General features: G+C 51.2%; 2 protein-coding genes across 3 annotated transcripts in view; both read left to right on the top strand.

Annotated features, from left to right (window-relative positions):
• The window catches only part of LOC129694001 (polyamine-transporting ATPase 13A3-like), a 5435-nt gene extending 4289 nt beyond the window's left edge, over window positions 1-1146 (top strand). The window contains exon 3 of the mRNA XM_055630724.1: window positions 943-1146. Coding sequence (XP_055486699.1) covers window positions 943-1104 — 162 coding nt within the window. The 3' untranslated portion in view covers window positions 1105-1146. The remainder of the gene's footprint in view (window positions 1-942) is intronic.
• Window positions 1147-6659: 5513 nt separating this feature from the next.
• LOC129694020 (PHD finger protein 23-like) lies at window positions 6660-20861 on the top strand. 2 transcript variants are annotated; one of them, XR_008722944.1, is made up of 5 exons: window positions 6660-6705; window positions 9367-9398; window positions 10564-10656; window positions 16201-16863; window positions 16919-17026. XR_008722944.1 is itself a non-coding variant. In XM_055630746.1 (5 exons), the coding sequence occupies exons 1-5, from the start codon at window positions 6678-6680 to the stop codon at window positions 20325-20327; spliced, it is 945 nt and encodes a 314-aa protein (XP_055486721.1). In that variant the 5' UTR covers window positions 6660-6677; the 3' UTR covers window positions 20328-20861. The 2 variants fall into 2 exon arrangements, 1 of the variants encoding a protein (XP_055486721.1); XM_055630746.1 differs by lacking the exon at window positions 16919-17026 and adding an exon at window positions 20119-20861 and having other exon boundaries at window positions 16201-16783.
• The last annotated feature ends 2134 nt before the right edge of the window (window positions 20862-22995 follow it).

The following is a 22995-nucleotide window of genomic DNA, read 5'->3' as shown; positions in this document are numbered from 1 at the left end:
TATCCCCTCAAACCCCTCCCCCCCCCGGTTTCCCAATCCCCAAAAATTCTCCCTCTCTCTCCCTCTCCCTCCCAGGTCTCCCTTCCCCAACCCCTCTCCCCCTCTCTGTCCCCCCCTCTCCCTCCCCTCTCTCTCTCTCTCCTCCCCTCCCCTCTCCCCACCACCCTGTCCTTCCATTCCCCAGTCCATTCTCCTCTCTCTCTCCTTCCCCCTCTCTCCCTTCCCTCTCACACACTCTCCCATCCCCTCTCTCCCTCTCCCCTCTCTCCCTCCTCTCCCTCCCCCAGCTCTCCTCCCTCTCCCCTCTCTCCCCTCTCCCCCCCTCCCCCCATCCCCTCTCTCTCCCTCCCTCTCACACTCTCCCTCGCCCTCCTCCTCCCCTCTCCCTCCCTCTCCCCCCATCCTCCCCCTCCCTCTCCCCCTCTCCCCCCCTCTCCCTCCCCTCCCTCTCCCCCCATCCCCCCCTCCTCTCCCTCTCCCCCCCATCCCTCCCTCTCTCCCTCCCTCCATCTCGCCCCCCCTCTCTCTCCCTCCCCCCTTCCCCCCTCTCTCCCTCTCCCCCCCTCTCTCCTCTCTCTAGAAACATCCTCTTTGCCTCTCCCTCTCTGCACCCCCATTCACACCCTCTCTCCCAACTCCCCCTCCCTGTCCCTCTCATACCCCCTCCCTCCCTCTCCCCCCATAACCCTCCCTCTCCCCCCATCCCTCCCTCTCTCCCCCATCCCTCCTCTCTCCCCCTCATCCCTCCCTCTCCCTCTCCCCCTCATTCCCCCATTCCTCCGTCCCCCTCTCCTTTCCCCGTTCCCCTGTCCCGTCCCCTCTGTGCCCCCCATTCTCCGAGCCCTAACATGCCCCCCCCCCCCCCTCTCCTCAGACCGCGAGCCCCCCCGCCCCCCCCGTGTTGAGAGGCGGCTGCCGCTGAGCGTCTATCCTTTGCTGCAGGAGACGGTGACCAACAACCACCGCCTGTGGAACTGGCTGCGGCGAGTGTACTGCCCCTCGGCCTCACTAGCCAAGCACAAGAGACTTCACCAGGAGCTGCAGAACGACCCGTCATGGCCACCGGTCAGCATGTCCGAGGCTCCCCGCCACCCTGTACAGTAACTGAGATTAGATATTTATCATTAAACCCTTGTACAGACACACAGACAGACGCCTGCTCAATGTCTGCCTACATGGGTTCCCTCAACTCCCCTTCACTCTCCTCATTAGTACGTTAATTGGCCAAGTATTCACATACAAGGAATTTGCCTTGGTGCTCCGCCCGCAAGTAACAACACCACACACAGCCACAGTCACAAACGACTCAGAAAACACCAAACATTAATAATAATCAAACATTAACGATAATAAAACACCACTGATCCAGCACGTGATTCCTGGGATGTCAGGACTTTCTTATGAAGAAAGACTGGATAGACTTGGTTTATACTCTCTAGAATTTAGGAGATTGAGAGGGGATCTTATAGAAACTTACAAAATTCTTAAGGGGTTGGACAGGCTAGATGCAGGAAGATTGTTCCCGATGTTGGGGAAGTCCAGGACAAGGGGTCACAGCTTAAGGATAAGGGGGAAATCCTTTAAAACCGAGACGAGGAGAACTTTTTTCACACAGCGAGTGGTGAATCTCTGGAACTCTCTGCCACAGAAGGTAGTTGAGGCCACACAGTTCATTGGCTATATTTAAGATGGAGATAGATGTGGCCCTTGTGGCTAAAGGGATCAGGGGGTATGGAGAGAAGGCAGGGATGGGATACTGAGTTGGATGATCAGCCATGATCATATTGAATGGCGGTGCAGGCTTGAAGGGCCGAATGGCCTCTACTCCTGCACCTAATTTCTATGTTTCTATGAACCAACAAAATACCGGATCAAAGGGAGGCTACAGATTTTTGGTTGTTGAGCAGAGCAAGTCATGGTAAAAAAAAAAGATAGGGTGATGTCTTGACCCGAAACGTCACCCAGTCCTTCCCTCCAAAGAATGTAAATGGGTGCATCCAGAGAACCGGCCTCCACCGCCCTCTGAGGCAGAGAATTCCACAGACTCACCACTCTCTGTGAGAAAAAGTGTTTCCTCGTCTCCGTTCTAAATGGCCGACCCCTTATTCTTAAACTGTGTGTGTGTGTGTGTGTGGCCCCTGGTTCTGGACTCCCCCAACATCGGGAACATGTTTCCTGCCTCTAGCGTGTCCAAACCCTTACCAATCTTACATTTCGATGAGAGACCCTCTCATCCTTCTAAACTCCAGAGTGTACAAGCCCAGCTGCTCCATTCTCTCAGCATATGATAGTCCCGCCATCCCGGGAATTAACCCGGCTATATTTAAGAGGGAGTTAGATGTGGCCCTTGTGGCTAAAGGGATCAGGGGGTATGGAGAGAAGGCAGGTACAGGATACTGAGTTGGATGATCAGCCATGATCATATTGAATGGCGGTGCAGGGCCAAATGGCCTACTCCTGCACCTATTGTCTATGTTTCTATGTTCTATGTTAACCTGGTGAACCTACGCAGCACTTCCTCAATAGGAAGAATGTCCTTCCTCAAATTAGGCGACCAGATCTGCACACAATACTCCAGGTGTGGTCTCACTAGGGCCCTGTACAACTGCAGAAGGACCTCTTGGCTCTGATATTCGATACATAAAAACATAGAAAATAGGTGCAGGAGTAGAGGCCCTTCGAGCCTGCACCACCATTCAATATGAGCATGGCTGATCACCCAACTCAGTATCCTGTACCTCCCTTCTCTCCATATCCCCTGATACCTTTAGCCACAAGGGCCACATCTAACTCCCTCTTAAATATAGCCAATGAACTGTGTAGCCTCAACTACCTTCTGTGGCAGAGAATTCCACAGATTCACCACTCTCTGTGTGAAAAAATGTTTTCCTCTTGTTATTGCTTATATTTCCCCCAACCCAGTGAAAAGATAAAGGCACATTGTTCTCCAGGCAAATCATTCCATGCATAGTTTCATTCAAACTCTTCAGAGGAGTGTACAGTTTGATTGCACTATCCCCTGGTTTGATCAGCCAGGACAGCGGGAAAAACAAAGAATGCCTATCTCGGTACACGTGTCAATACCAGGTAAAGAATGAAGTTATTGTGAGATTAGATCGACCTGACATTCCTTTCGTCAGTCCAGTTGGAACAAGCAATGCTCCCTGCTAACACCGGAGTTGGAGTAACCCAGCGGGACAGGCAGCGTCTCTGGAGAGACGTGACCCATTCCTTCTCTCCAGAGACACTGCCTGTCCCGCTGAGTTACTCCAGCTTTTGGTGTCTCTCTTCGGTTTAAACCTCTATCTTCCCACACATTTCCCTGCAAACATCGGTTGCACGTGACAATAAACTAAACTGAATACCTCTGCTCAGTCAGCGTGCCTGGACTTCCCAATCCTCCTGCTCCCTCTGTTCTTGTCATCATTTTATTTATGCAGTCTCAAACAAAAGTAAATTCTTAGACTGCAGAGATACAGGGTGCAACTAGGCCAATCGCCCTGTATTATCTAAATTGGGAAAGGGGGAGATGCAACGAGACCTGGGTGTCATGGTACACCAGTCATTGAAGGTAGGCATGCTGGTGCAGCAGGCAGTAAAGAAAGCGAATGGTATGTTGGCTTTCATTGCAAAAGGATTTGAGTATAGGAGCAGGGAGGTTCTACTGCAGTTGTACAGGGTCTTGGTGAGACCACACCTGGAGTATTGCGTACAGTTTTGGTCTCCCGTTTCCCAATGCAAAATCTGAGGAAGGACATTGTTGCCATAGAGGGAGTGCAGAGAAGGTTCACCAGACTGATTCCTGGGATGGCAGGACTGTCTTATGAAGAAAGACTGGATACACTTGGTTTATACTCTCTAGAATTTAGGAGATTGAGAGGGGATCTTATAGAAACGTACAAAATTCTTAAGGGGCTGGACAGGCTAGATGAAGGAAGATTGTACCCGATGTTAGGGAAGTCCAGGACAAGGGGTCACAGCTTAAGGATAAGGGGGGAAATCCTTTAAAACCGAGATGAGAAGAACTTTTTTCACACAGAGAGTGGTGAATCTCTGGAACTCTCTGCCACAGAGGGTAGTTGAGGCCAGTTCATTGGCTATATTTAAGAGGGAGTTAGATGTGGCCCTTGTGGCTAAAGGGATCAGGGGGTATGGAGAGAAGGCAGGTACGGGATACTGAGTTGGATGATCAGCCATGATCATATTGAATGGCGGTGCAGGCTCGAAGGGCCGAATGGCCTACTCCTGCACCTATTTTCTATGTTTCTTCACACTCCCACACTCCAATTTGTAGGCTAATTGGCTTTGGTAAATTTGTAGAATTGTCCCTGGTGTGTAGGATAACGTTAGTGCATGGGGTGATCGGTGGTCAGTGGGCCGAAGGGCCTGTTTCCATGCTGTATCTCTAAAGTGTAAAATATGGCAATTAAACGATCTTGACTCAAGTCTTGCTCTCAACTTGGTGACCACTGACTTGGTGAGCTGCTCCCTCTGGTGTTGGAGTCAGACATTGGCAACTTTATCCTAGGTACACAAAATTGCTGGAGAAACTCAGCGGGTGCAGCAGCATCTATGGAGCGAAGGAAATAGGCGACGTTTCGGGCTGAAACCCTTCTTCAGACTGATGGGGGGTGGGGGGGGGAGAAGGAAGGAAAAGGGGAGGAGGAGGAGCCCGAGGGCGGGCGGATGGGAAGGTGGGAGGAGACAGCTAGAGGGTTAAGGAAGGGGAGGAGACAGCAAGGGCTAGCAAAATTGGGAGAATTCAATGTTAATGCCATCCGGACGCAAGGTCCCCAGGCGGAATATGAGGTGCTGTTCCTCCAATTACCGGTGTTGCTCACTCTGGCAATGGAGGAGACCCAGTACAGAGAGGCGGATTGGGAATGGGAGGGGGAGTTGAAGTGCTGAGCCACCGGGAGGTCAGGTTGGTTATTGCGGACTGAGCGGAGGTGTTCGGCGAAACGATCGCCCAACCTACGCTTAGTTGGTTTATCCTGCTTTATCCTGCTGTTCCCCTGTGACAATAGACAATAGCTGCAGGAGTAGAGGCCATTTGGCCCTTCGAGGCAGCACCACCATTCAATGTGATCATGGCTGATCATCCCCAATCAGTACCCAGTTCCTTCCTTCTCCCCATATCCCCTGACTCCCTCTCGCTATCTTTAAGAGCACTATCTAGCTCTCTCTTGAAAGAATTCTCTCCAGAGAACCGGCCTCCACCGCCCTCTGAGACAGAGAATTCCACAGACTCACCACTCTCTGTGAGAAAAAGTGTTTCCTCGTCTCCGTTCTAAATGGCTCACCCCTTATTCTTAAACTGTGTGTGTGTGTGTGGCCCCTGGTTCTGGTCTCCCCCAACATCGGAGACTGGTGAATCTGGAATTCTCTGCCACAGAAGGTAGTTGAGGCCACACAGTTCATTGGCTATATTTAAGAGGGAGTTAGATGTGGCCCTTGTGGCTAAAGGGATCAGGGGGTATGGAGAGAAGGCAGGGATGGGATACTGAGTTGGGTGATCAGCCATGATCATATTGAATGGCGGTGTTGGCTCGAAGGGCCGAATGGCCTCTACTCCTGCACTTATTGTCTATGTTTCTAGGTCCCCTCACAGGCCAGGCCTTGAGCCTCCTTTACCAAGATGGTGGCCTTGTCCTTGCCATCCCCTCACAGAGGCCAGGCTCCTTTACCAAGATGGTGGCCTTGTACTTGCCATCCCCTCACAGAGGCCAGGCTCCTTTACCAAGATGGTGGCCTTGTCATTGCCATCCCCTCACAGAGGCCAGGCTCCTTTACCAAGATGGTGGCCTTGTACTTGCCATCCCCTCACAGAGGCCAGGCTCCTTTACCAAGATGGTGGCCTTGTCCTTGCCATCCCCATCACAGAGGCCAGGCTCCTTTACCAAGATGGCGTCGTAATCGTGGTCGTGGTCGACGCCTTCTCACACGCGGGACGGCCTCCCATCTCCTCCCCCCTCCCCCCCTCCCACGTGATCAACCAGAGCCTTACGTAAGCGCGCTTCCCCTTACGCCCGCACGCCGTCGACGCGTCAAGGTGGGCGTGGCCTGCCTATGATCGACAGCCGGGGGTGGAGGGAGTGGGTCCGGGCAAGTGGTGCACAGATTAGGGGGGGGAATCATCCAGATAAAACATCTAATAATCAAATAAATGCAGCCGCTCAACGTCGTGGTGCGAATTATCATTAGTCATATCTACTATTTAAACCATCTAGTGAGGAATTTTCTAATTTGTGGTCGATGGCAGTGAAGTGTGATGAGCTGTTTGGATCTGCCCCCCCCCCCCCCCCTCCACCGATCCTGGGTGCCGGGGTTCAGCGCTGGTGGGGCGGGGGGGGCGTCTGGCCCGGGCTGTGACGTCAGCGCGGTGACGTAGCAGAGAGGGGGGGAGGGGAGGGGAAAGTGGCGCGAGAGCGGGCGGAGGGAGGAGGAGGAGGAGAGCGAGAGCGCGAGCGGGACCGGACGGCAACGGAACCGGACAGGACCGGACCGGGCGGGAGAAGCGAGAGAGAGGAGAGAGCGCGCGGCACCGGACACCGGACTCCGGACTCGAGCCCTGGGCCTGGGCCGAGCAAGTGAGGGGGGGGGGGGGCCGCTGGAGCGGGAGGGGGGCCCGCCGCTGGGCGGAGGGAGCGGCGGGCCGAGGGCGAGGGCGGCGGAAGATGCTGAAAATGGCGGAGAGCGGAGAAGGTGAGCGGGGGGGGGGTGGTGTGTGTGGGAGGGGGGGGGGGGGGGGGGGGGGGAGGGAGAGTGAGTGTTGGAGGTGTGGGGGGGGGGGGGGGGGGAGAGTAGGGGAGGGAACGAGGGGGACGGGACTGGGAGAGGGGGAGAAGAGGCTGGGGGGGGGGGGGGAGAGGAGAGGAGAGGAAGACTGGGGAGGGCTGGGGAGGGGGGGGTGGGGGGGGGGGGAGAGGAGAGTGGGGGGGGGAGAGGGGGGGAAGTAGAGTCTGGTGAGGGGTGTGTGTGCCGAAAGGGGGGGGGAGAGAGAAAGACGGGGGGGGGGGGGGGAGGGTGTGTGGGGGGAGTAGAGGAGTGTGCCGAGAGTGGGGGGGAGAGGAGAGAAAGACTGGGGAGGGGGGAGGTTGAGAGGTGGTGTGCCGAGAGAGAGGGGGGCTAGTAGAGAGGAGACTGGTGGGGGGTGGTGAGGGAGAGTGGGGTGGGGGGGGGTGAGAGTGGAAGACTGGAGGGGTTGGGGGGGGAAGGGTGGTGTGCGAGAGAGGGGGAGAGGAGGACTGGGGGGGGGGGGAGGGAGGAGAGAGTGTGGGGGGGTTAGTAGGGGCTGGAAGAGCTGTGTGCCGGAGGGGGGGGGGGGGGGTGTGTGTGAGTGGAAGAGTGGAGTTGGGGGAAGAGGGGAGGGGGGGGGGGGGGGGTAGTGGGGTTGGGGGGGGGGGGGTGAGGAGAGGAAGAGCTGAGGATGGAGGGGGGGAGGATGTAGGGGAGGACTGGGGTGGGGGGGGGGGGGGTGAGGAGACGAAGAGTTGAGGGGGGGGGAGGACAAGAGAGAGTGAAGGGGGGGGGGGGGGGCGAGAGTGGGGAAACCAGGGGAGAGAACTGGGGGGGGGGAGTGGAGAGAAACCAGGGGAGAGAACTGGGGGGGGGGGAGTGGAGAGAGGAAGAGAAAGGACGGGAGAATGGTGGTGGGGTGGGCGGTGGAAAGAGTAGGGGGGGGGGGAGAGGGAGAAGAGGCCGGAGACGGGTCGGCGGACGGAGCCGAGGTGGGGGGGGGGGGGGGAGGTTGGTGTGTGTGTGTGAGGTGGTGTGCCGATAGGGCGGGGGGGGAGGAAGGAGCGGTCGGGAACTTTGGCCGGGGGGGGGGGGGGGGGGGGGGGGGTTTGGTGGGATCGGCTGTAGTAGTGATCGGCTGGGGGGGGGAGGAGTGAGGGAAGAGGCTGTGCGATGGGGGGTAGGGGAGAGGTTGGAGGGGTGCAGTGAGGGGAGGGAGAGGTGAGGAGGGGTTACTGGAGAAGTTAGAGGGTGTATGGAGGGTAAGGGTGTGGTCGGGGGAGGGGGTGTAAGAGAGAGGATGGGTGGTGTTGGAGGGGAGGGGGGAGAATCAGAGAGACATCGTGGTGCGAAGGGGGAGGGGGAGTGGGAGAAGTGAGGGAAGCCAGAGGCTGTGCAGTGGGGGTGGAGAATAGGGTGGAGTGGTGCCATGAGGGGAGGGAGAGGGTCAGGGAGAGGCATGGGTGGGGGGAAAAGGGGGTCAGGGAGAGGATGGGCGGTGTTAGTGGTGGGGTGTGAAAGAATCCTGGAGATGTAGGTGCGTGATGGGGGGGGGGGGGGTTGAGTTGAGTGAAGAGGCCGGTGGTGCTGGAGGGACAGGAGCAAGAGAGAGATTCGTAGTGAGGGAGTGAGGGTAGAGGCCAGGGGAGGGGGGGTTTGAAGCACGGAGGGTGGAGGCCATGTGCTGGGGATGGGGGGGGGGGGGGGGGGGGGGGGGGGGAAGAGAGGTAGAGGATCCGGGAGAAGCAGTGTTGGTTTGGTGAGATCGGGGTTAAGGGTAGAGGCCTAGTGGTGTGAGGGGGAGTAGGGGAGCCTTGCGGAGGGAGTGGGAGAGGTGGGGGGGGGGGGTTGAGGGGGCAGGGGGGGTGAGAGAGGGAGGGAGAATCTGGGAGATGGCGGGGGCAGAGAAAAGTTAGGGGGTTGGTGGAGGGAGTTCTGTGAGGGGGGGGGGTTAGGGAGAGGTTGGGGGGGGGGGGAGAGAGAGAATCCAGGTGACATAGTGGGGGGGGTGGGGGTGAGAGAAGACGTTGAGTGGTGGTGCAAGAGAGGGGGGGAGGATGGCGGAACAGGCGATTTTGAGGTGCGGTGTTGGGGGAGGGGAAAAGAGTGGCGGGGAGCAATTGGGGAGGCAGGGGGTGAGGGGGAAGAGGTCGAGTGCTGGGAGGACAGAGGGGAGGAAGGCCGGGGTTGTTAGGGGACGGGAAGTAGTGGAGGAGAGGCCCAGAGTTGTTGTTGGGGGAGGGGGGTGAGGGAGAGACTTGAAATGGGGGAGTGGGAGGGGAGGGGGAGAGGCTGGGCGACAGTTTGTTGTTGGGGGGGGGGGGGGGGGGGGGTTGTGTTGGGGGGGGTGAGACGTGGGGGGAATGGGGTAGTGAGAGAGTCTTGATGTTGCAAGGGGGATGTGGGTGATAGTGGGGGGGGGGGGGGGGGGGGGGGGGGGTGGGGAGAGGTGGTGATCTCTACGGCAGAGATAGACAAATTCTTGATTAGAGCGGCAATCAAGGGTTATGGGGAGAAGGCAGGAAAATGGGATTAGGAGGCCGAGATCAGCCATGGTTGCTCGAATGGCCGAATTCTACTACTGTAACGTGAACTTGTGATTGTGTCTAATCAGGTTGTCTCTTTCAGATCCATTGCAGGCAGCTGGAGTGTGCGCTCAGGTGAGTGAATATATTGTTGCTATATATTGGGGTGTTACAGTGTTGGTGCCTTACAGCCAGCGCCAGAGACCCAGATTCGATCCTGACCTCGGGTGCTGTCGGTGTGGAGTTTGTACCTTCTCCCTGTGACTTTTTCCTGGGTGCTCTGGTTTCCTCCCACACTACAAAGATGTGTGGCTTTGTAGGTTAGTTGGCTTTGACAGAAAAATTGTTCATTGTCCTTAGTGTGCAGATAGTGCTGGTGTGCGGGGTGATCGCTGGTCGGCACGGGTTCGCTGGGCCGAAGGGTCTGTTTTTTCTGCGCTGTATCACTAATGTAACAAGTAAAGCCTTCGTTAGAAACTTATAAAATTCTTAAGCGGTTGGACAGGCTAGATGCAGGAAGATTGTTCCCGATGTTGGGGAAGTCCAGAACAAGGGGTCACAGTTTAAGGATAAGGGGGAAATCTTTTAGGACCGAGATGAGGAAAACATTTTTCACACAGAGAGTGGTGAATCTGTGGAATTCTGTGCCACAGAAGGTAGTTGAGGCCGGTTCATTGGCTATATTTAAGATGGAGTTAGATGTGGGCCTTGTGGCTAAAAGGATCAGGGGGTATGGAGAGAAGGCAGGTACAGGATACCGAGTTGGATGATCAGCCATGATCATATTGAATGGTGGTGCAGGCTTGAAGGGCCAAATGGCCTACTCCTGCACCTATTTTTCTATGTTTTGTTAAGCTTACAGTGTCTGACCTTTCAATTATGTTTAAGAAGGAACTGCAGATGCCGGAACAATCGAAGGTAGACAAAAATGCTGGAGAAACTCAGCGGGTGAGGCAGCATCTATGGAGCGAAGGAATGGGTGTCGTTTTGGGTCAAGACCCGTACAAAAATGCTGGAGGAACTCAACTCGAAACGTCACCCATTCCTTCTCTCTGTAGATGCTGCCTCACCCGCTGAGTTACTCCAGCATTTTTATCTATCTTTGACCTTTCAATTACATCATTTGAAGTGAGTCCAGCTATCTAGACGGGCCCTAATGATGGGTCATTAATAAAATATTCTCTGATTTCATTTGTCTTAAAATCATATCTCTATCATTACACAAGCTTGTATACAATTGCAGTGCTGTTAAATTTTGAGTGTTACATCTCCATTGTGTCTTGGTCTTGTCTCCCTGCAGCCCACTGTGAAACGCAAGCGCACTGTGGAAGATTTCAATCAATTCTGCAACTTTGTTCTGGCGTACACTGGGTACATTCCACCATCCAGAGAGGTGAGGCCATTAACCCTCACCAGGGTATCAACCCATCCTTTGTTTTAACTGGGGTTAACGTAAAGCTTTTTGGAATGGAGAAAATGGCAAAGAAAATTGTGCAGCAGTAGAGCTGCTGCCTTACACCGCCAGAGACTCTTGTTCGATTCTGACTACGGATGCTGTCTGTGTGGAGTGTGCATGTTCTCTCTGTGACCATGTGGGTTTTCTCCAGGTGTTCCAGTTTCCTCCCACATCCCAAAGACATGGAGATCCTCCCACATCCCAAAGACATGGAGATCCTCCCACATCCTAAAGACCTCAGAGGGTGGTGGAGGCCGGTTCTCTGGATACTTTCAAGAGAGCTGGATCGATAGCAGAGTCAGGGGATATGGGGAGAAGGCAGGAACCGGGTACCGATTGGGGATGATCAGCCATGATCAAATTGAATGGCGGTGCTGGCTCGAAGGGCCGAATGGCCTACTCCTGCACCTATTGTCTATTGAGGTATGTAGGTTAATTGGCCAAAATGTGTAGGAAATAACTGCAGATGTTCAAGAAGGAACTGCAAATGCTGGAAAATCGAAGGTAGACAAAAGTGCTGGAGAAACTCAGCGGGTGCAGCAGCATCTATGGAGCGAAGGAAATAGGCAACGTTTTGTGCACAAAACGTTGCCTAAGGGTTTTGGCCCAAAACGTTGCCTATTTCCTTCACTCCGTAGATGCTGCCTCACCCACTGAGTTTCTCCAGCACTTTTGTCTACCAAAGAACTGCAGATGCCGATTTAAATCGAAGGTAGAGACAAAATGCTGGAGTAACTCAGCAGGAGAGGCAGCATCTCTGGAGAGAAGGAATGGGCGACCTTTTGGGTCGAGACCCTTCTTCTGACATGCCCTTTGGAACGTGCTGCCAGAGGTGGTGTGGAGGCAGGTACAACAGTGGGATTTAAGAGACTTTTAGAGGACACATGAATACAGAGGAGATGTGTTTTTCTTGGCATCATGTTCGGCGCATTCATTCTGGGCTGAGAGCGGTGAATCTCTGGAACTCTCTGCCACAGAAGGTAGTTGAGGCCAGTTCATTGGCTATATTTAAGAGGGAGTTAGATGTGGCCCCTGTGGCTAAAGGGATCGGGGGGTATGGAGAGAAGGCAGGGATGGGATACTGAGTTGGATGATCAGCCATGATCATATTGAATGGAGGTGCAGGCTCGAATGGCCTCTACTCCTGCACCTATATTCTATGTTTCTAACTACCTCCGATGAAAAAGGTTGCCCCCCCCCCCCCCCCCCCCCCCCCCCCCCCCGGTTCCTATTAAATCTTTCTCATCCTCATCTTATACCCACGTCCTCTGGTTCCCAGTTCCCCTACTCAGTGTAAAAGACTCTGCATTCACCCTATCTACCCCCTACCACCCCCCTCCCCCACACACCCCATTTCGTTGTCTCTAATGCATTTCGTTGTCTCTAATGCATTTCGTTGTCTCTTAATGCATTTCGTTGTCTCTGTACTGTACACTGACAATGACAATTAAATTGAATCTGAATCTGAATGATGGTGCCTTAATGAGCCTGAAAAGATGCAACGGGGTGGGAGACTAAATTCTTCACATGGTCCGCCCCGTTTCGACGAATGCAATCGACCTGGTGTGCACAATCAAATAAAACAAGTTGTCCTACAACTTTAGGCTGTGCACGCCATACGCAAGAAGATGAGATGCAACAAGTAAGATTTTTCTCAATCTGCTGCCAGTAGATATGACAACAAAACACCTTGTCTGCAGCCATGAAAATAAACTGTTGGTGAATTCAATGGTGAATCCAGCAGCATTTGTGGAGGAAATAACTCGGCAACGTGAATCTCGACCCAAATCATCGACACCACACTCCCCCAAACGCTACCCGACCCAGCGAGTCCCTCCGACAGTTAGTTCATTGTGTTTCTCCTGCCGGCAATGCAGTTTCCCCCGCGAGTCTTGACAAAATGTCCTGCCCACTAAGACAGCGTGTGGTCATTAACAGCTAGAGAATAATAGATGTATTGATCCAATGTGACGATGTGGGGGAACGCTACTGGGAGAACCAAGATATAAACAAGCTGTGGGAGATGGTGAGAACAGACAGCGTGTGGGGAGAGGGGAACACAGCAACCTATCAGATCAAGAAACACCTAGTGCGTCTCAAACTCAAAGGTGTTGGGTTAGAAACCAGGTGGGATCTACTGGGCTGAACGACCAAGCAGGACCTACATAATTAGCCCCAGGATCACACTACATGGAACCGGGTAGAAGAGAGAGACCACCCTGCCTCAACACACAGAGTGGTCAGTCTGTGGAATTCTCTGCCTCAGGGGGCGGTGGAGGCCGGTTCATCTCTCTGGATACTTTCAAGAGAGAGCTGGATAGGGCTCTTAAAGATAGTGGAGTCAGGGGATATGGGGAGAATGCAAGAACGGGGTACTGATTGGGGATGATCAGCCATGATCACAGTGAATGGCCAACTCCTGCACTTATTGTCTAACACCAAGTACTTGCCCCCTCTCCTGGGGAGATGCTATTTGGGCATCAAGAGAGATGGTAAGCGGACTACAAAACCTATCCTTTCACAAAAGTGACGGCTCAGTGCTGCAGCGGTAGAATTGCTGCCTTACAGCGCTAGAGACCCGGGTTCGAACTGAACAATGTGCGCTGTCTGTACGGAGTTTATACGTTATTCCTGCATGGCTTTTCTCCGGGTGCTCCATAGAAAATAGGTGCAGGAGGCGGCCATTCGCCCCTTCGAGCCAGCACCCCATTCATTGTGATCATGGCTGATCGTTCCCAATCAATAACCCGTGCCTGCCTTCTCCCCATATCCCTTGATTCCACTAGCCCCAGTTTCCTCTCACACTCCAAAGACATGCAGGTTTGCAGGTTAGTTAATTGGCTTTGGTAAATTGTCCTGAGTGTGTACGGAAGATAGTGCTAGTATGGTGGTCGCTTGTCGGTGTGGGCCGAAGGGCCTGTTTCCACATTGTATCTCTAACGTTTTAAACTCTAGAGCTAAGGTGCAGCCCAAATCTTCCAACCTACCCCATTATGGATCTTTTCTCTGTAACTATAATGTCGCAACAATATAATTAGCACCGGGGTATTTTTCTCTTGGACAGATCTTGATTGTTTTTGTGTAAGGAGAGAACACATCTTGGTACACCTTGCAATAATAAACTATTTATTCTGCAAGATTTATTAGATCAGTGGAAAACACCTGATATTTGCGAAGTTTAACAAATCAGCTCATCCGTACATTTAGGGAAAGTGTTGAACAATATATCTTTCAACTTCCTCACAACACACCCAGTCACACCCCGCCCTAACTCTACGGCAATGAAAAGATAATCTGTTCACAAATCATTGGAGCACAATGAGGACTTTCGGCCCATCGAGTCTACTCCGCCATTCAATCGTGGCCGATCTATCTTTCCGTAACACATTCTCCTGCCCCCATAACATAGAAACATAGAAATTAGGTGCAGGAGTAGAGGCCATTCGGCCCTTCGAGCCTGCACCATTCGCCATTCAATATGATCATGGCTGATCATCCAACTCGGTATCCCGTACCTGCCTTCTCTCCATACCCCCTGATCCCCTTAGCCACAAGGGCCACATCTAACTCCCTCTTAAATATAGCCAATGAACTGTGTGGCCTCAACTACCCTCTGTGGCAGAGAGTTCCAGAGATTCACCACTCTCTGTGACCCTTGACACACGAACTAATCACCACTTTAAAAATACCTAATGACTTCACCTCCACAGCCATCTGTGGCAATGAATTCCATAGATTCACCACCATCTGGCTCAAGAACCTCATCTCCTTCCTAAATGTACACCCTTTTATTCTGAGGATGTGCCCTCTGGTCCTAGACTCTCCTCCCACTAGTGGAAACATCCTCTCTAGTCAAGTCAAGTCAAGTTTATTTGTCACATACACATACGAGATGTGCAGTGAAATGAAAGTGGCAATGCTCGCGGACTTTTGTGCAAAAGACAAACAACAAAACAACCAAACAAATTATAAACACAATCATAACACACATATTCTTTTACATAATAAATAATAGAAGGAAAAACGTTCTGTAGAGTTAGTCCCTGGTGAGAAAGGCGTTTACAGTCCGAATTGCCTCTGGGAAGAAACTCCTTCTCAACCTCTCCGTTCTCACTGCATGGCAACGGAGGCGTTTGCCTTACCGTAGCGGCTGGAACAGTCCGTTGCAGGAGTGGAAGAGGTCTCTCATGATTTTGTTTGCTCTGGAGTTGCATCTCCTGTTGTATAGTTCCTGCAGGGTGGTGAGTGAAGTTCCCATAGTGCGTTCGGCCGAACGCACTACTCTCTGCATAGCCTTCTTGTCCTTGGCAGAGCAATTCCCGAACCAGATGGTAATGTTCACCTATCCAGGCCTTTCACTATTCGGTATGTTTCAATGAGGGCCCCCCCCCCCTCATTCTTCCAAACTCCAGCGAGTACAGGCCCAGACTGTCAAACGCTCATCTTACCTTAACCCCTAACGTAGTACCCACACCAACCCAATCCAAAATACTTGTTTTGATCCATGCAACACACATTAACACAGATTTTGTTTTAATATAAACTGCTGGAAGAATTCAGAGGGTCGAGCAGCATCTGTGGAGGGAACGATATGTCGACACCTCAGATCGAAACCCTACATCATTTGGGAATCATTTCTATGCACACTGGGAGTAATTTGGAACTAAGAAAACGGCCTGTTTAATGGGTCATTTAAATCAGAATTGTATTGATTTTGGCTAATCGAAGATTTTAAAGGATTTATAGAACACAGAACATAGATATATAGAAAATAGGTGCAGGAGTAGGCCATTCGGCCCTTCGAGCCTGCACCGCTATTCAATATGATCATGGCTGATCATCCAACTCAATATCCCGTACCTGCCTTCTCTCCATACACCCTGATCCCTTTAGCCACAAGGGCCAAATCTAACTCCCTCTTAAATATAGCCAATGAACTGGCCTCAACTACCTTCTGTGGAAGAGAATTCCACAGATTCACCACTCTCAGCCCAGAATGAATGCGCCAAACATCCATTGTGTATTGTGTATGGTAATTCAAATCTCACTGTACTGGACTGTGTCCACAATTCTCTGCAATTTCTTGTGGTCATGGATAGAGCTGTTCCTGTACCATGGTCCGTGCTGCAGGTGGGTGATCCCTGCAATATAGGGCTGGGAAGGCTTGTGTTCCTGTTGACGCTGGCTGCAATTTTCTGTAATTCCAAGCTGCGACATTTCATGCAACAGGAAAAAATGTTGGGACGGGTTGGGATCATTCAGACTTATTGGTGCAGCCTGACCCACCGAGTTACTCCAGCGCTTTGTGTCCTTTTCCTTTCGTGTAAACGGGCATCTGCAGTTCCATCTGGGGTCCGAAGAAGGGTTTCGGCCCATTTCCTTCGCTCCATAGATGCCGCTGCACCCGCTGAGTTTCTCCTGCAGTTCCTTGTTTTTTTTTTTTTTTTGGTGATTTAATTTTGATTCTGTTTAAAATTCCAGGAATGTGAGTGGACTCCATCCAGTTCGAATTCTCCCGTCAGGGCAGAGAGCGTGGCGGACAGTGACAGCTGGGACTCCACACAGTCCATCGATTTTGACACCATTCAGAACTTTGTCAAGAAGGCAAGATCCTCCAAGGGCAACGGCTTCCACCGGCTGAAATCAGACGGCTTGCTGCTGGACAGGCTGAAGCTGAAGGACTCCCTCTACCCTCCATCGGACAAGAAGAAGGAGAAGGAGCGGAAGGGCAAGCGGTGGGGCCCGGAGGTGGAGCAGCAGCGGGCTCTGGACGGGGAGAAGTCTGGTTTTGCCCGCATCAAGAGGAGCAAGAAGCACAAGCTGAAGAAGGAGAGGTCGGAGAAAAAGATCAAGAACTCTCTGAGCGAGACGGACTCTGACGAGGAGATGGTGAAAGCAAGCTTGCTCTCCGAGCCTCTGAGGCCGGCGGCTGAGGTGGCTACTGGCGAGAATTTTAAGATGGAGATTGAGGAGTGCCTGAGCATGGTGAACAGTCACGATGGGGAGACCAGCTCGAGTGAGGGGGAACCACGGATCATGGATGAGGACATCATGGTGGAGTCAGGTCAGTTGCTAGTGTTGACCTTGCGATGAACATTGCCCCTTTTTATGATGGAGCCACAGAGTGATACAGTGTGGAAACAGGTCCAACTTGCCCACACCAGCCAACGTGTCATAGAGTGATACAGTGTGGAAACAGGCCCAACTTGCCCACACCAGCCAACGTGTCATAGACAATAGACAATAGGTGCAGGAGGAAGCCATTTGATCCCGCCAGCATTCAATGGCTGATCATCCCCAATCAGTATCCCGTACCTGCCTTTCTCCATACCCATGATCCCCTTGGCCACAAGGGCCACATCTAACTCCCTCTTAAATACAGCCAACGGAAACAGGCAATACCCTCTGTGGGCCCTTCCAGAGATTCACCATGCCGAAAAAACACATTCTTTTCCCCTTATCCTTAAGCTTACCCCTTGTCCCACCTCCCCAACATCGGGAACATCATCCCATAAGCCCTCCATTCCCTTCTCATCCATATGCCTATAAGATCCCCTCTATTCCTAAATTCTAGAGAGTATACCAATGAACTTTCTTCATAACACCAGTCCTTCCAGGAATCAGGAGCTCATTCCACACCGCCAACCACTCTCAGATTTGGAGACCGTAAATACTCCAGGTGTAGTCCACCAAGACCCTATACAAACCCAGTAGAACTCCCTGTCCCTTAATCCTCTTGACTTAAAATCCCCTGACATTCGGACATGGCTTGCAATCAGTCAGAACTTCCCCATATCCCCTGTTGCTGTCAGAACTTGGTGGTGTGCGGGCATTGAGTAGAAATGTTGACTGATTTTCTCTCCGCAGATGCTGCCTGATCTGCAGAGTAGCTCCAGCATTTGTCTTTCCATTGCACTTCAAAGTGCGACCCATCGCACGCATGTAACATTAAATTTAAATTTGTTCTTTAGATGTAGAGGGCCAAAACAGAGTTTGAATCTATTTGATCTGGTTCCGTATGAATCTGTTCTCTGTATAAATTTTTAAAACCACCTGAATGGGATTTTGGCTCGAGTTAAAAGTCGGCGAGCTGTGGATAATGTCAGCAGAGAGACAATGTTTTGTGAAAATGTTTTAAAACGAGTAACAAAACCTGGAATAAAAATAAATTGCAGGTGCGGGTGTTTACCAAAGAGAGACACAAAGTGCTGGAGTAACTCAGCGGGTCAGGCAGCATCTCTGGAGAAAATGGATAGGCAACGTTTTGGGTTGGGACCCTTCTTCAGACAAACTTTCATAAGTCATAGGAGCAGAATCGGGCTATTCTGCTCATTGAGTCAACTCTGCCATTCAATCATGGCTGATCTATCTCGCCCTCCTCACCCCATTCTCCGGTCTCCACCCCATAACCCCTGACACCGGTACTGATCAAGAATCCATCTCTGCCATAAAAATATCCATTGACGGCCTCCACAGCCTTTTATGGCAATGAATTCCACAGATTCACTACACTTTGGTGGAAGAAATTCCTCCTCATTATCTTCCTAAAGGAACGTCCTTTCATTCTGAGGCTATGACCTATTGTCTAGAGTCGTACAGTGTGGAATCAAGTTCGGCCCAACTTGCCCACACCGGCCATCATGTCCCAACTACACTAGTCCCTGCCTGGGTCTGGTCCATATCCCTCCAAACTTGTTCTATCCATGTGCCTGTCTCACTGCTTCTTAAACGTTGGGGTAGTCCCAGCCTCAACTACCTCCTCAGGCAGCTTGTTCCATACACCCACCACCCTCTGTATGAAAAAGTTGCCCCTCAGATTCCTATTAAATCTTTTCCTTTTCACCTTGAAGCCACAGTCCACGGCTCACAGCATCCCTGTCAAAATCCAACGCCTGCGACATTGTTTAGTTTAGAAATACAGCATCTCCAAGGGGTGGAGCAGCAGCGGCAGAGCTGTTGCCTTACACCCCCAGATAGCCAGGTTTGATCCTGAATACGGGTGCTCTCTGTACATTCTCCCTGTGACCACGTGGGTTTCTTCCAGGTGCTCCGGTTTCCTCCCACACTCCAGAGCCGTGCGGGTTTGTAGGTAAATTGCCCCCGGTGTGGAAGGAGTAGATGAGGAAGTGGGATAACATAGAACTAACGTAATTTCTATATGGTGAAACCAAAATGTATAAAAATGGCCTTTAATAACATCTGACAATGTGCACTTTAACCACATGTGATTTTTTTTTTTCTTCTTACAAATCTCAAAGTGTGGAGTACAGGGACAAATAAATAAATTATGGGTGTTTGTCCCAAACATTACGGAGGGCAGTTATATATATATATATTATACACACTTACACGTGCACACACACACACACACACTGTGTGTGTGTGTGTATATATATATGTGTATACACACACGCGCATAAAATACGTGTGTGTGTATATATGTATACACACACATCTATAGATACACACACACATATATATATATATGCACACACACACATTATACACACATATATATAATATACACGCACACATACATACAACACATACACATATATATATATGTGTATATATATATATGTGTGTATGTATAATATGTGTGTATGTATATGGTCTGTGTGTATGTAATATGTGTGTGTGTATAGTGTGTGTATATATATGCATGTATGTGTAAATAATATATATGTGTGTGTGTATGTATATGCATGTATGTGTGTATGTATAATATGTGTGTATGTATATGGTCTGTGTATATAATATATATGTGTGTGTATATATATGCATGTATGTGTGTATATAATATATTTGTGTGTTTGTGTATATATGCATGTATGTGTATATAATATATATGTGTGTGTATATATATGCATGTATGTGTAAATAATATATGTGTGTGTGTGTATGTATATGCATGTATGTGTGTATGTATAATATGTGTGTATGTATATGGTGTGTGTATATATATGTGTGTATATATATATTTGTGTGTGTATATGTATATATGTGTGTGTGTGTATATATATATATATGTGTGTGTGTATAGTGTGTGTATATATATGCATGTATGTGTGTATGTATAATATGTGTGTATGTATATGGTCCGGGCATGGTTCACCATTACGTTGCTTTGCAGGTAACGGCACTCGGGTACTTTTTTTCCTCCCACTGAACTGTTGACTTCCTGTTGTGTGCGAGCTTGTGGTGATCCGGCTTGATAGCGTTTGCGGAAGGGGAGGGGGGGGGGGGGGGGGGGGGGGCACAGTAGCACACACTGAGCTGGGGGGGGGGGGGTTCCGGAGACGAACTAGCTGCAATGTTGCGCGAGGGGCAGTAGATGGGCGCAGTGCGTTCACACTTGGCTTTGCTGAACTGTGTGGCTGTGTTTTTTTTGTCTTGCAGACGACGACTCGTGGGGCCTGGTGACCTGCTACTGTCAGAAGCCCTTTGCGGGCCGGCCCATGATCGAATGCAACCACTGCAACACCTGGATCCACCTGTCGTGCGCCAAGATCCGCAAGTCCAATGTCCCCGACGTCTTCTTCTGTGAGAAGCGCCGGGACGCCAAAGAAGGCAGGAGGTCGGGCTCCAACCAGAAGAAGGTCCCTTGAGTGACTCCCCATGTGTGTGTGTGAGCCCGTTTTTGTGACTCTACTCTCCAGGTTAAAACAAGAACGCACGTCGCCAGCAAGGTGGAAGGTCAGCCAAAGAGACCTCGGGGTGGGGAGGGGGGAGGGGGGGGGAGAAGAGCAAAGACCACCCAGGGGGGAGCAACAGGTTTCACTTAAACTGTACAGAATCTGCAAACACTTCCCGTTGTCAAAGTGTGGCTGTCTCACACTGGATGCAGCTGATTCAGGCCTCGATACCTCCCGGGCCTGAGTGAATGGCTTGGTTGGTAGCCAAGGGCAGAGTGTTGGCTTGGCCCTGTCGAGATATCTTGGCCATCTGGAGTGTTTTCTCCCCCCTTGTTTTACCCGTCGAAGTCTGCCTTCGAAAATGGTGGCTACTGGCAAAAGAAAAACAGACTATGTGCGGCACTCTGTGTCCGTGAAGATTAATGGAATATTGTCCTCCCTTGCGTTTCTCAACTCCGGCAGCCCTGCGTTGAAGGTGGTTGTCCCTGTTCAGATGGGGGGGGGGGGGGGGGGGGGGGGGTGCATCACTAACCACGTGACATGACGAATTTAACCGCCATTCAAGGACTGAAGGAAAGTGGCTGTTGAATAAATATTAACTTTCTGTATTTAAGAGAGGTTTTTTTTTCGCTTTTGTTTTTTTAAGTAAAAGTTTTAAGGAGACCATGGGCTTTGTGTTGGTTCCAGACCAGGAGGTTTAGGTTTTTCCAGTGTGTGTGTGTGTTGTTGTTGACCAGAGAGACCATTCTGTGCACAGAATTCCTACCGGGAGATTTCTTTTTGCTGCCTCTGGCCTCCCACCGGCCACAGTGAAGGTAGCGTTTGTGTCTTGTAGGATGTACGTCGAGGAACAAGCCCGATTAGTTCAGTCAGAGAAGTTTGGATTAGGTTGGGCGTCGAACTGGCCATCCCTTGTGGAAGCCCCCAAGCTCCATTTTGGGCTGCGTATCACCAAATCCATTCAGATTCCACATCCTGCCAGGATAGTGTGCGTGCGTGTGTTTCCTTTTTAAACGTTGGAAGATTACATTTCATTGCGTGAGAATCCTGGATATTTTGAGATTGAGTTCGGTCGTGCTTGTGTTGTCAGACAGAGTATCGACACTTGAGGTCTGATCCTGAGTTTTGGATTGTTTAAAAGAAGTTGCCTTGAGTTCAGGAGGGGTAGGGCCCCCAGGCGGAAGGATGTATACGCCGAGTTATCTGCACTGCTAACCGACGTGGAAAGAGAATGCTAAATGCCAGGCGGAGGTGAAATCTAGCCATTGCTGGGATTCAAGCAGTCCCATCAGCCGCCTCCTTCCTAGCTGCCTAAAGCAAGCTGTAGCTGTTATAATTTGTGCTCATTACATCTGAGCACATTGTTTTTGCTTCTCTTCCCCCCTTATCGTCCCACTGAATAGTGTGCTGCCATGCTGGTATCAAGAGTTGAGTGCCAGAGGGAGTCGGGTTAGATGGTGGGGGGGTAGAAAAGATCCAGAGATAACCTGTCATCTTGTGAGATTGCTGGTCAGAGCCATGCAGGTGGCAGGGTCAGTTGAGTAGCCGTAAGGGGTCCTTTGGCCGAGGGACTGCTGGCCATTTGGTATCAATGGCACAAGCCTGGCCTTTGTGCCGCGATTGTGTCTCCTTCCGACACCTGTAATCGTACGGCGGTTCTGCAGACATCCTTCCATTCACACATCATACAGGAAGCTCGAGCCGTGTCTTGTACAGCTGGGTCTCCCAGATAACGAGGTGTCAAACTGAATGCGGGTATGGAACAAAAATGAATCTGGATATTCATTTACTCAGGACTTAATATATTGGAGCAGAAACTCCAGCGATCCGAAACGACAAATGTTTAACATCCAAGTGATGCACATTCTGTAAATAACGTGTGCCTGTGCAGAACGGGGGGGCCAGTATAACCCGAGTTGTTAGAGTCGGCAGCAGATTGTCCATGGCCCGTTGTGGCTGGGGGAGGGATAGGGAGGAGAGCCGAGGCAGATTACTATGAGACCCCCCTTCCCTGTTGTTCATTTTGTTCCTGGTTTGATGTCGAACTTAGCGATCCCAGTTCGGGTTTGAGGTAGCAGGTAGGGCAGGTTACGGGTTTAGCGAGGATGCATTCTGAATCTTGCGTGCAGGAACGCTTGGCCATATCAAGCAGAGGCCGTCGACTAAAAATGCTGGTTGACTCAGTGGGGCGGGCGACATCTCTGGAGAGAAGATCTTAAGTGATGGGAACAGAATTAGGCCATTCGGCCCATCAAGTCTACTCCTCCATTCAATCGCGGCTGATCTATCTCTCCCTCCTAACCCCATTCTCCTGCCTTCTCCCCATAACCCCTGACGCCCGCACTGATCAAGAAGAGATAGGTGACGTTTCGGGTCGAGACCCTTCTTCAGACAGAGTCAGGGTTACACAGAGATATGGAAGGGTAAAATGTGAAAACGAGACATCAAAGGTCGAGGATGATCCAGGAAAATGTGGAATGGGTCATTGTTAGCTGAGGGGAAGGTGACAACGAGGCATACAATCAGAAACATTCTATCGGGAGGGCAGTGAAACTAGTAGGAGGACTGGGAAAGGGGAGGGGATGGAGAGAGAGAGGGAAAGCCAGGGTTACTTGAAGTTAGAGAAGTCAACATTCGTACC

Source organism: Leucoraja erinacea, unplaced genomic scaffold (assembly GCF_028641065.1).
Source record: "Leucoraja erinacea ecotype New England unplaced genomic scaffold, Leri_hhj_1 Leri_51C, whole genome shotgun sequence".
Lineage (NCBI taxonomy): Eukaryota > Metazoa > Chordata > Chondrichthyes > Rajiformes > Rajidae > Leucoraja > Leucoraja erinaceus.
This window is presented reverse-complemented; position numbering and strand designations above follow the sequence as displayed.

Excerpts from the sequence above, each read along its gene's own strand:
- LOC129694020 (XM_055630746.1), top strand. The coding sequence starts at position 6,678 with ATGCTGAAAATGGCGGAGAGCGGAGAAG. Across the intron at positions 10,657-16,200 it reads ACATTCCACCATCCAGAGAG|GAATGTGAGTGGACTCCATC; the intron begins GTGAGGCCATTA and ends TTAAAATTCCAG. Across the intron at positions 16,784-20,118 it reads GGACATCATGGTGGAGTCAG|ACGACGACTCGTGGGGCCTG; the intron begins GTCAGTTGCTAG and ends TTTGTCTTGCAG.